We start from the raw sequence: 13,427 nt of genomic DNA, 5'->3' as shown, positions 1-13,427 counted from the left end.
CCCATATAAAAAGCCTTCGAGGTTACCCAGATAAAAATATATTCGGGGTGACCCACGTAAAAGATTTTCAAGGTGACCGGTAAAGCATTTTCGCGGTGACCGAGATGAAAGTTCTCCAAGGTGACCCAGATAAAGGCATTTTCAAGCGGACCCAGATATACTCGTCACAAATATATCCTCCACGAATTTGCAAAAAAGTGGTGGATAAATAGCGGATAAATCCGCTACCGGGTGTAGAGTGCAACGTCGGCCGCACGGTGGCGACTCTGTTCGATCTCGAGGCGAATATACGGCGTCAAAAATCCAGGCTTAAATTGGAATGACACACTCATTTCTTACACTTTTCCAATCTTCAACTGCCACCTATACTTTTGCGCCGGCCCTCTAGCAATAGCGGAGTTTCTAACGTGGCCGATTCCTCCCAGCCGCCTTGCGGTGAAGATGGCCAAATATTACTTAACATACGGACAACTTTGACGAACGCTTTGTGCCACTAGGATACCCGCAAGTAAAAACATGAAAGTTACGCCTACTGTACTCTTTAAGTGCAAACTTAACCCGGATTTCACTAACCCTTTGAGAAGATGCCTAGCAATTTGATGTACACGATAACTTGTGGACGCCGTCATTTTTCTGATAGTGGAAACCCGTCGGTCTGTGGCGACTTCAGTTTGACAATCTTATCGTAGTCTTCAGAAAGAAACTCACAAACCATTTAAGTTTAGTTTAAAACATTTTTTTTATTTATATCGATCTTTGCGAAGCACAGCAATACACATGTCAAGAACTGCTTTAATGGGTATCGGCATACCGATCAAAGCACCACGCATCCCGCAGTGCCATCTGCGTAATAAATCCGCATACAACACCTCACTCAATTGCTTCTACAGCAGGTTCAGACGGGGTGGTCATGTCCAAGGTGGTCAGTGCATAAATCTTCTCCGAGCAGTTTCCTTCCGCGTAAAAGAACTCTGTGGGCGGAACCTGCGGAGCCTCTGTCAAAACACGATCCTCATCGGAAAGTTCCATCGGCCCTTGATCAAGACCTTCGATCTGCATTGAAAAAATTAGGCTTATTGTTAGGGGCAAAGACAGCACACAGTAGAGTGACCTGATATTTTATCGTTTTGCATCAGAGATTGATCATAACGTAACTTTATAGGAAGAAAACCCCCCGTTATATTGTGAACAACACGCACGGTTAAATTTTTGAGGTTAAAAGTGAAGTGAAAGATCCACCCACCTCTTTCAACTTTAGGAGAGCGAACGCTGGAGAGGAGGCGACCTCTTCTGCAGTGTTTGCTTTGCTAAAGTGGAGAGAAGTGGGAGGAGCTTCCACCTTACTGTTGGCCTATAACCGATTATAGCTGTATATAGCGGTTATAGCGATTATAGTCCCCTATTAGAGGTTGATTTTGTAGCATAGACAAAGAAAACATTATTATTAACGCGGAAGACAATTATGTATAGCTAAGAGGGGACCCTATAGTTGTAAAATGCGACTTTTAAGATTTCTGGAACTAATATCTCAGGTCTAATTACACACTTATTCATTTCATAATTATTTTAGATATAAACGAATGCAATTGACAATTTAAAATATACCCTTCTGGTTGCTATACGACGGTGATCAATTGTTATTTGGAAAGGCTCTGCGCCCGCAAAGCCTAGTTGTCCTCTAATGTGATTAAATTATACAAAGTGCTTTCTTCCTTTCTTTTTCTTGTTTGGTCCGTTGAAGTTTCAATTTTTGTTTTATCTCCGGAGGGTTGTTAGTTATAGGGCAAGGGGGACGTAATTGGGGGGGGGGGGGGGGTGGAGGGGTCTTGTGAGGTAATTACCTCACAAGAGTTTTTGTTTTGTTTGTTTGTTTTGTTTTATTTTTTAGTTAATTAAGATAAACACATGGTTTCGATTACAAACTTGCTGAACATTATATAAAGCGACTAAATCAGTCAATTTTAAAATGACCTGGAACGCGTGGGAAGCGCGGTGGTCCGCTAACATTACCACTCGCACAACAGGCGCAAGGCTCTGGATGCGCAGACGCACCCGCGCGGTTTTTCCATCCCGTTATCATTCGTGCTTTCGCACCGCCAGCTTTGCGCCTGTTGCACGACTGGTAACTTGAGCGCACTAGCGTTCTTCCCCCTACGCGCTCCATATCTTTCTCAAATTTACTTATCTTCATAATCGTGTTCGACGACGCTCAGCAAGTTTCTAATGGGAACCATGTTTATTTTCAGTAATTAATAATATAATCAACTAATGGAATTAGATGTAACTTATCGTGATGATTAGCCCGGTATGTTATGTCCCCTTGGCCGTATAACTCATCTGCACAGACCGTATTAGTGAAGCCTTCACGGTTGTTTAAAAACAAATCTATAAAGCTTGAAAAAAAAGAAATCCTGTATGATGACGTCAATTCATCCCGGACAAAATATGTATAAAGCGGTGAGCGTGATTCGTTAATGGACTCCATGGAGCGAAAAAGCGAAGAATTTCGCCCGGCAGCGTTCGCTCTATGCGCGGCGTAAAGGCCCATACGCACATTCGCGTTTGAGTGCGTTGCGGAGTCCTTGCGGCCAGGCGCGGTCGCTTGCGGAACGACGCGCGCCCCCCCGCAACGCTCGGTGGCGCGACGCAAGCGAGTAGAGACTCGTTCAACTTTCCGAAGCGTTGCGGTGCGTTCGGGTGCGTTCGACCAATCAGAAGCCGAAAGAGGAGAGGGGGTGACGTGTTCGCTCGCCCCACCCGGCCGACTCGGAGAGACGTATCCGGTTCGCCGGTCGCAGTGCTTGTTTTTTCGTTTTGGGGAGCGGTGGGGACTGTATTTTCCAAGGTTGCGATGGTTCAAGCCTGACAGAGCGTCGGGGAAGCCGGCGAGATTGTCCCAAGATCGAACACTTCGACGCTGTCGCTGTGCGCCGCCATGTTGCCTTGGATTTCGCTTACTATTGGTGAGCCACTAGCGACGATAGCGCGTTCTTATTGGCTCTTGACTGCGGCTGAGTGCGTGTCAACGCAACTGTGCGTACAAGTTTGGCCCAAGCGGTCTTCGCAACGCAACGCGTCCGCTTGCCGCTACGGAACGCACCGCGCTCAAACGCGAATGTGCGTATGGGCCTTAAGAAGAGTGAAGGCCCATACGCACATTCGCGTTTGAGCGCGGTGCGTTCCGTAGCGGCAAGCGGACGCGTTGCGTTGCGAAGACCGCTTGCGCCAAACTTGTACGCACAGTTGCGTTGACACGCAGTCAACCGCAGTCAAGAGCCAATAAGAACGCGCTATCATCGCTAGTGGCTCACCAATAGTAAGCGAAATCCAAGGCAACATGGCGGCGCACGGCGACGGCGTCGGTGTTCGATCTTGGGACAATCTCGCCGGCTTCCCCGACGTTTTGTCAGGCTTGAACCATCGCAGCCTTGGAAAATACAGTCCCCACCGCTCCCCAAAACGAAAAAACAAGCACTGTGACCTGCGAACCGGATACGTCTCGCCGAGTCGGCCGGGGTGGGGCGAGCGAACACGTCATCCCCTCTCCTCTTTCGGCTTCTGATTGGTCGAACGCACCCGAACGCACCGCAACGCTTCGGAAAGTTGAGCGAGTCTCTACTCGCTTGCGTCGCGCTACCGAGCGTCGGGGAAGGCGCGCGTCGCTCTGCAAGCGACCGCGCCTGGCCGCAAGGACTCCGCAACGCACTCAAACGCGTTCAAACGCGAATGTGCGTATGGCCCTTTACTGTTGCGCCACGCGGCAAAACGAACGCGCCGCCAGGCGATGTTCATCGGTCTTCGCCGCATATTCGTACCATGGAAGTCAGGCTTTAAGGCTGAACTACATGGAGCGAATACGCTGCGAATAACCGACGAACTCCGCCCGGCAGCGTTCGATCGTGCCACGGCGCAAAACAACTGGCTGTTTGCCGCATATCTAGCAGAGCTAGATATTGTTCACCCGCGAATGCCACTAGCAGAAGCGGCCGACGCGCGGCAAATGGTCTGGGCCAGTCAGGACGTAGTACGCGGTTTCGCTTCCGCCTGGTTCCGATGCAGAGTGTTACAGACCATACGCCATCTGGGCAATTTCTTTCACAACAAACACTTAAACGCTTATTAACACTCAAAGGTAAATTATTATAATTACTTGCTCGTTTCGTGGAATTTGCTTTCCGCATTTTACGAATATGACGTGTTTCAACAAAGCTTTATAAGTGGTTGGTTTCAGTGGATCTTCTCTTTCCCCCTTGGCAACACTGAGAGTCGTGCTGTTCGTGTCGGCGGCGTTCGCAGCTTCTTCGTCTAAAGCCGGAGTCACACTGTTCATATCTCACACAAAAGACAATCTGCGAACACGAGTCACCGCAATATCCGTGGTTCGAATGCCGCCTGACGAGTTTTTTCTTTAAACTCATTGCATTGCGGCATTCGAAGCAAACATCTCGTTGTGACACGCGTCTGAATCTGCATGCAGTCTGTCTTTTGTATGATGTATAAGCTGCGTGACTCCGGCTTAATGAAGTTCAGTGGTAAACGAATACACGGCAGTGCGTCGTTGTAGATTTTGCCGCGTGAATTTTACCGTGAAAGTTCGCTCCATGGAGTCCACCAACTACGCAATGAAACGACGCGGAAAAATCGCCGCCTCCACATGGAAAGCTCACATATTCGCTGAACATGCATTCAGGTGGTGAATTTTACCTTCTGAAGGCGTAGTTGTGTTCCTGTAAAAACATTGGACGAATAACCCTACTAAAGTCAATGGAGGAACTGTTCGCTGACGACCGAATTAGCAATGAATGTAACTTGTGGCGCCATCTCCCTATAAGTGCAGCGAGCAGACGACACACTGCGTTGCTTGCTGCTTCTATCGGGAGATGGCGCCACAAGTTATATCTGATGCTATCTCAATTCAGACGTCTTCGAACATGTCCGTTGTTGATTTTGGCAAATCTGTTGGTCTCACTTTTATCACAGGAATAGAACTACGCCTTTAAACTGCACAAAAAAAAAAAAAAAAATCCACACCCTAAATGCATATTTAGTGATAGATTAAACATCCACACAACAACAATTATTTTAAGCTCTGTATGGGCACGGGCCAACTTTTCTGGTTCGTTTTGCATCGTGAGAGACACTATGGCCACCCTATTAATCTTATTGGTGGCATAAAGGAAAGTGCTTCATAATGCTGAAATATCTCTAGGTGGTGTGTGCCAATTTAGCATATTCTTTGTAATGATATATTAATAATCCTATCAAATAACGTTCAGCAATGTAATAGTAATGTTCAGTGATAACAGTTTTGACATTCAGTCAAAACTGTTATCACTGAACGAAGAAAAACGAAGAAACCTTAAGCCCGATTGAGCACCAAGACATTTCTCATTCATGTGTGGAGCGCAGTAAGGATGGGGGAAACGTTAAGTCAAGTCAGGTGAGCTGCACTTTTCCCACGTTAGCCTGATAATAGTTTGCTTTGTTTTGAAAAGAGCGTAACCAACTTACCTCAAACACAAGATAGAATTCATAAGGCATTACAATACTCTGAGGGAACAAAGAAAACAAAAATATGAAACAAGTTGGTACCTGCTTAATATCTATATAATTAAATAGTATTTGCTGATGGCATATATATTGTTTATCATGTTAGGCCGCAAGACGAATACGTGTTGAAAGAGATCTTTCCACTTTCCCTCTATGCCAGCATATCAGGATGACTTTAGTCAGGTAACCCCAGATTCACTTTTTCTCCGCCAGAGTGTATCCCGCCTCTGTCTTCGCCGATTTTGGTATCACAACAACCATCTCAGAAAGTATTTGCTACCACCTCCTCGCCGTATTTTCCCCCCACGTCTTGCATGACCATTCTTGTGAATTCCTTAGTCTCTTATCAAATGGCTATATTACCCTTGGATCGAAATATACAACAGATTTTATTTTGTACATATAAGATTATGATCAAAGAGAGCTTGATTTGAGCTTTCTGGAGATATGAAGGTCATTAAAATATCTTAAACGGCTCATACGTAAAATGGTGTCAAACTTCCCTTGCATATCTTTTTTTATTAAAAAAAATATTCTATAGATATTCGGCCTGACTCAGGCCGAAACATCGAGTCGCTAAAATTTAAAACACCAACAACGCTTCGATGTGCGACTACATTACTGTTATATATATATATATATATATATATATATGTACAACCAAGGGCACTTCACACCATCGTATCATCGTATTAGCACACCCGACCGGACATTGGGAGGCCCAGAGTTCATATCCTGGCTCCGCCGTTTTTTGGCTTTCGGCGGGTTCCTGAAAACTTCAATTCTTTGATTCATTGGATTAAGTACGGTTCATTCATCTGCACATATTCGTTTATATCCTTCTCGGAGACCACATACGATGGTGTGAAGTGCCCGTGTTGTATATTCAATAACGTGGCTCTTGATTCTCGCAGATGATGACGATACCGTGTATCTAAAAGCTCATAAAAAAACAAAAACAAAAAAAACAAACAAAGAATACTACATGTACGCGGGGCGAGACAAACAGTGGGAGGATTTCTGGAGCACAAACGAGCACGTACCACGTGACACTAAGCGTCGTACCGCAATCCACGCGGCGGCGTGTGTTTCCAGAACACCTCCGATTGGATACATTTCGTTTCTTGTGCATTAATAAGACAGGTAGGAAACGCCAGAAAGCCAAGGTGGAGTGGTGTAGAAGTTAGCACACCCGACCGGACATTGGGAGGCCCAGAGTTCATATCCTGGCTCCGCCGTTTTTTGGCTTTCGGCAGGTTCCTGAAAGCTTCAATTCTTTCATTCATTGGATTAAGTACGGTTCATTCATCTGCACATATTCGTTTATATATATATATATATATATATATATATATATATATATATATATATATATATATATATATATATATATATATATATATATATATATATTAAAGGGTGTTTCAGAGAACGCAGGCCCAAATCGCTCATATCTCCTCTACAAATAAAAACCTTGGCGAGCACAAATACTCTGTCAGTGTCCCTTTAAGGACCATGTTAGTTACAAGTTGCGGCATTGACGTAGCACGTCATTTCAGCTCGCAATTTCGGATAGGGCCGGTCTTCGTCACTGACAGGCTGGACCATGTGTATATGGGGAGTGAGATAAGATTGACAATTGCAGCCGTCGTCTACCCAGTCAAGCGAATTCGAAACTAACAATACGCAGATAGCTGTTTAAAAATTGAGACCGCCGAAACCAGTGACCGGGATGGTGTCTTTCCCGCGCGCGCTCTTGCCGAAGCCAGTGGCACGGAAATGGGCTCCCGCGTAGCAACGTGTACGGCCGTTCACGGCCGGGTTTCCTTGAATAACTCTGAATCGCCAACCAACTACAAACTGCTCCCGCCACCGCTGCCTCGTGGACAAAAAGCAGTAAGCGCGATAATCCTACAGTTACAACCTTTTGCACGCCCCTACCGTATTGAGGATTTCGGCGAGGCCCCGAGAGACGCCGTCAACATGGACAAGGTCGCAAGCTCGGGTCCCCTGCAGTATAACCATGAGTGGACGGTAACCTGCCACGATGCCGAGACCCGTGAAACGCTGGCCGCGAAGGCGGCGCTCACCGTAAAGAGTGAGCGCTGCCTCGTCTAAGACCCCAAATGTACGGGAACTTATCATCAAAGTTCAACGGGCGCCGATTCCGACTCTGGGCGACGCCGTTCGGAGGCTGCTGGATCCCTTCGGCGCGGTCAAAAGAGTGGAGCGAGACATGTGGTGGACGGGAGGGATTCGGCAATCTGGAGGCCAGGACAAGAAGCATCACCCTGGTATTGCAAAACGGGGTGGGTCCAAACGCCCTCCCGCACCCGGCCACCAGAGACGGGACGACCGTGCTGCCCTCTGTGCCGGGGTGCACGCTTTTGTGCCTCCGTTGTCGACAGGTGGGACATATGACACGCCAGTGTGTGATCCCTTGGTGCATGACATGCCAACGTTCAGCCTATTTGTGAACACGACGGGTATATTTAAAATTTCGTTGTAGTATCCCTTTAAGAAACTGCATGTAAAGTGTAAAGAAAGGAGACCCCTTGGCGTCAAGGTGTCTCCTCTGACGATTGTTGTCTACTTACCAAGTTGCACATTAACCCAACAAGGGCCGTTATGGTCAAACTACGATTGTGTCTAAATTCCTCCCATGTCTTGTTCACCTGGATAAAATGACAGCGAAACAGAAAGACGTAAAGTGAGCAGATTAAGTGTCTGAATATCGACGAATGAATATCGTGCTAACGAATTTCATGTATCACTACAGGCGTGTAAACAATGCAAATTTAAGAGCTCAATTCATGAAGACAAACTCGGAGATTTCTATACTTTATATGATCTAAACATGACCTAAATGCAAAGTCTCAAAGTGCAGGCGGGCATCTTAGACTTCGGCACCCGCTGCGCGAGCTTTGAAACAGCCAAGTCCTAAACAAACATTTGGTCGCTCTAGTTTGTAGCCTTTTGGGTTAGTTCATCTTAAAGTGCGACAAAGTTAAAGGCCTTATTAAAGAAAGGAAGGGAGACATTTCTTTTTTACTTCAAGAATCGACCTTTCAGTGCATCACTTGAGCGGGTTTGCAATGGCACTATTTTGAATATCATTTTGTTTTCAGTGTCTCGACGTTATAAAAAAAAAGAATGATCTCACTTGTGTGGCGACTCATAACACAAACCAGTACGTGAATCATAGACTAAATAACTCTTGTTTTGTTTGCGGCCGAACGTAGCATTACAATGAAAAATAAAAATAGCCTGACGGTACAATCCAGCTACAAATTAAATCTGCGAGCAACAGGTCCCTATTAAATAATAACAACTATAAACTCTAAATAAAATATGCATATAGAAGAAAAGGCTCATCCCGTTAGTTCATATTACGCTATTTTTAATATCCGCATGTTTTCGTTCTATAAGTAGCAAAACAAAACACTCCGGCTAATTGAAGAATAGCCCAACACTCAACAACCAACTAGCCCTCACGTCACCTCGTTGAGGATCTATCGCTGTTGAAGAATGTTTTTCAGGATTTTGGTAAGCAGTTGAGTTTCCGCGAAGTGAAACCAGGGTGACCCCCGACATAGTTTTTGAAAAATGTTACAACTTGCGAGCACTCCGACATATGTAACTGTACAAGAAAGGATATAAGGGCATAATATTTTCTTTTTTTAGTAGAACTACGTTTTCTTCGCGCTTGGAAAAGGGTGCTAAGTTGGCAAACCGATGTCACAAAAACTTGGCTACGAAAGTTACGCCACAGAGATAACACTGGAGCGCCGACCTTTTTTTCATCACCGCGCTCCCTGACGGCACTCCGTGCCTCCTGCCGAGAACCGCGCAGTGCGATAGTATTCTTTAGCTACTCCCTTCACCCCGGATTTCTTGGACTCTTTGGCCTCCTAATGCGCAGTAGGTATGCGCAGTAGACCATTTCGGCTCACATTCTCACTCCTTCACATTCGCACCTTGACGACTTTGACGTCGTCCTCGACGTCGTCCTTGAGGTCGTCCTAGATATCGTATCTTACGTCGTCCTTGAGGTCGTCGTATAGGTCGTTCTTAAGATCGCCCTAGAGGTCGTTCTAGACGTCGTCCTAGAGATCATCCTAGAGGTCGTCTAGGGATCGACCTAGACGTCGTCTAGATGACCTCCAGGACGTCGTTCTCGGCGTCGTCTTAGACGTTAAGAACGACGTCCTATCGCAATTCATAGACAACCAACAATAATGGTTTCTGCAGCAATTTCTTATCTGCTAACTTTATCGTTTGCTTGCTTCAACGGGTTGCGCTGCTGCCTGATTGAAACGGTGATAGATGCTGCTCCGGCAGCCCTGATTCCACAATCTTCGCTCATTACTCTGAACAGCGGTCGAGGGGCTGAGCTCGTGTCCTCCGTGGCACGGGCAGTTCACTCGACTTTCAAGAGCGACTCGACAAAGCATTAAACCACGCCCTTTTCCGTTTCTTGTGCCAATCCCACGTAGTTATATGGAAACATATGCAGCATAGTACACCCATGGACCGACACATTTTAGTTATGACTGTGCGACCTAAGGTTAAAATGATACCAGTGAAAATTTAGTAATTGGTGAAAAAATCGTTCAGTGAATATTTTAAAGTGTAAAATTTATTTATTTACACCATTGCCCGACTATTTCTTGGGCGGGGGGAAGCAATTCCCACGTAAAATGTAAAATTCATTAAATTCTGTAAACAAGCAATTACAACGAAAAAATTACTTATTAGTTAGGCTGTGTACGTGAGCAACATCTTGATTTGGCACAAATCAATAACACTACAGGATAGATGAAAACAATTTCAGTTGTAACTTTTGTAAAAAGAGCTACCACAACTACGTTGAGCAAGTATACTTACGATTGTGTAACCCTTCTGATCAAGAGCTTCAAGAGTGCAGTTGTAAATGGATTCCAGAGAGCTCTCGTTTCTATACCATGAACCTGGTATGCAAAACAAAAATAAAAAATGAAAGCCGTTTACAAGTTCCTGTAACGCCGAATTAGAGCGCAGCTCTTGAGAAGGAGGAACGAATTGGTACTGAGGGGAGGGTATACCCCTCCTCCCTCCTCCTCATCATGTCTGCAACTCCTCCCTCCGAGCGGCATCGCCGTCGCCTCACGAGGGTCACGTGACCTCACGAGTGTCACGTGACCCCTGTGAGGCACCATGACAATGACGTCAACACAACGACGCCATCGTCATCATCAGTGGCGTCACTGATGACGTCATCATCGCTAATGACATCATCGTCACCGTCACTGATGACGTCATCGTTATCATCACTGATTACGTCATCGGCATCGTCACTGATGACACCAGTGACGTCACGCGTCCTATAATGCACCTCGCGGTTACGCTGACGGCAACGCCGACGGTCATGCCAACGACGACGCCGCTCAAGCCGGAAACGGACGCCTAAGAGCTGCACTCTAAAAACACTAGTTAATTCCATCATGACTGTGTACTTATAAAAAGGAAATGGAATGTGCTTTATTTATTACGTTTATATTTTGATAGTCAAAGCACCATCTGAGATTCGGGCTGGGAATCGATCAAATCTTTTGATTCGATTAATCCCCACCTTTTATTCGATTAATTAATCGATTAATCGGTGTCGTTCATTTCCATGCATAATATATAAAGAAAAAGCGCCATCCTTTTTTTTTTCTTGCCCTTGCTGAATACGTGATTGACGGCGCAATATGCGACTTTGATTTCAAATCAACTTTGATGTGTTGTTGAAAGAAGTTGAAAGACAGTCACACTAACAGATTATTACTCCGGCTGCAGGCAAAAAGGTTTGTTCATTTTCTCCGGCAAGAGAGCCCCCCCCCCCCCCCCCCCCTTAATTGTTTAGAACAGTCTGTTTTTCACAATATTTGGCTGTGCGCTAAAAGAACACTCGAACGGCGTTGAATTTGCTTGGACACGTCTAACCTTGTGAAATTGTCTGCAGTTTCAAATCTCGCACCTATAGTTTTCTTGAGGCTAAAAGTTTACCTTAAGTTTGCCCTTCATAAAGGTGTAGTCGTCCACGTCGGCGTGGTAAAAGCGTTTATTTCCCATTTATTTTCCTTCGTCAAAACTGTATCGATTGACCGGTTAAAAAATTGATCGCGATTAAGGCATAAATCGATTAATCGGTAGGTTAATCGATCAATTAGCCAGCCCTATCTGAGATGTTCGTTATCTAGGCATTAAAGAGAGACCGGAGATAAATTGTACACCTTGTAATGTGTGTTTACACTTCAATTGGACAGAAAGCCAACATACATTGTAGTTTCTGATTCGTTGCATTCAACCAGATTTAGAAAAAATAAAAACTGAGGCGAGGCAGAGTTTTGAAATTTAAAAAAGAAACTGCAATGTAATTTTTTTTTGTTACGAGAACGCAGATAAAAGTCCCTAATTATGTGATGATATCAACTTACCGCACAATCCAGTATAGTTCTGATAGTGACGTTTGTAGAGTTCTTCCTTAGACTTTGGCTTATGGTAGGTTTCTTCTTCAGAAGAACACTGGCTTCCAAGAAACAAAATCCCGAAAAGCGCACAGATCAGCGCAGTCTTCATGACTGTAGAATCTTGCTTCTCAGCCTCAGAGTTGTAAGGAATAAATGACACGTCTCTTCGGCATTTTATACACGCCTCAGCCTGCGGGCACCAATCACGCACCTGCCTCCAAATGACGCAGACATTACCGGTGTGAGAATTGTTTTATTGTTATTATTTTATTGTCGCCGCGAATGCCCGCAGAACTAGCTGCCTGATGTTGCACTTGCCACAAAATGTTCAATGCCGACATTTGTATTATAATGAACTTTAGCCTTTCTTTCTCGCAGTTGTTGGGTTTTGGCAAGCTGTTTTTGTCAAAATCACATTTCTTGCGTTATCGCTGGGCTGCAGCAGATAAGGTTTTGCTTTTAATTTCAAATGAAACTTTGAAACTCTTTTTTTTTCACTTTGACATAAATAAATACATAAATAATTTATCCTCTTACTATGCTTGGGAAGAAAAATGTCGTGTGAAAAAGTGAATGCAACTTGCTAACCGGCAAGGATTGAACAATAGCCTGTAGCAACATTAAACCGGAAAAAGACATGGTTTAAAGAAAAACGAAAGTTAATTTATAAATGTGTGGCTATTTTATTTAATTATATTTATTGAGTTATTATGAAATGATGGCTACATAACTAAAATCAATTGAGTATTAAAGGGGAGGTGGAACGGTTTTCAGAAATTTTGAGCTATATGTCTATTTGGAATCCTCGTCCTTCATTACATAACCCATGTTCATTTTTTTTTGCCCGGATTCACTTACTAGCGTAATAAACATAATTTCAGTTTTTCAGCGAGCTTCCTTCTCAGTTGTACAAACACGTCACGATAAGTAACCAATGGGAAATGTTTGCTGTCTGCGCCAGATGGTCTCGTAAACCGGTCTCAATGGGCACAGCCAGAGCGTCAGATATCGCTCCAACAGCGGCGCCATAATGACGTCACGCAGTGGATTATTAACCAAACGATATCTCATCAGATATCGGCTTGAGGGAGTCGTAACAATCGTAGTCGGTGCACAGTTTTAATTTCTTACAAAGCAGAACGTCGTACAAAATAAAACCAGAAGTTAAACTAATTTTTCAAGTTTGCTTTTTTTTTTTTTTTTTAGAATATATCCTTTTATGTCAGAGAATAGCGCTACGAGCTGTTTGTTATTTACACTTGTTATGTTCAGTTCAGTTTCGATCTAACTTCCTTTCCTCCTACGTGTTAATTCTTCTATGCTATAGCCATCTGTGGCAGCGTCCTCCGAACACCTGCGACGCTGCCGAACGGCTCGCGCCAA

The 13,427-nt window shown here is 44.6% G+C and overlaps 1 protein-coding gene across 1 annotated transcript; it reads right to left on the bottom strand.

Moving 5' to 3' along the window:
* Positions 1-870: 870 nt before the first annotated feature.
* On the bottom strand, positions 871-12,153 carry LOC115313347. Its single transcript, XM_042292999.1, has 5 exons — positions 12,012-12,153; positions 10,438-10,520; positions 8,148-8,225; positions 5,512-5,550; positions 871-1,053 (listed from the first exon to the last, which is right to left on the bottom strand). The coding sequence occupies exons 1-5, from the start codon at positions 12,151-12,153 to the stop codon at positions 871-873; spliced, it is 525 nt and encodes a 174-aa protein (XP_042148933.1).
* Positions 12,154-13,427: the final 1,274 nt, after the last annotated feature.

The sequence above is a fragment of the Ixodes scapularis genome, unplaced genomic scaffold, assembly GCF_016920785.2.
Source record: "Ixodes scapularis isolate PalLabHiFi unplaced genomic scaffold, ASM1692078v2 PGA_scaffold3__209_contigs__length_174095766, whole genome shotgun sequence".
NCBI lineage: Eukaryota > Metazoa > Arthropoda > Arachnida > Ixodida > Ixodidae > Ixodes > Ixodes scapularis.
Note: the sequence above shows the minus strand (reverse complement) of the source record. Positions and strands in the feature narration are given on the sequence as shown.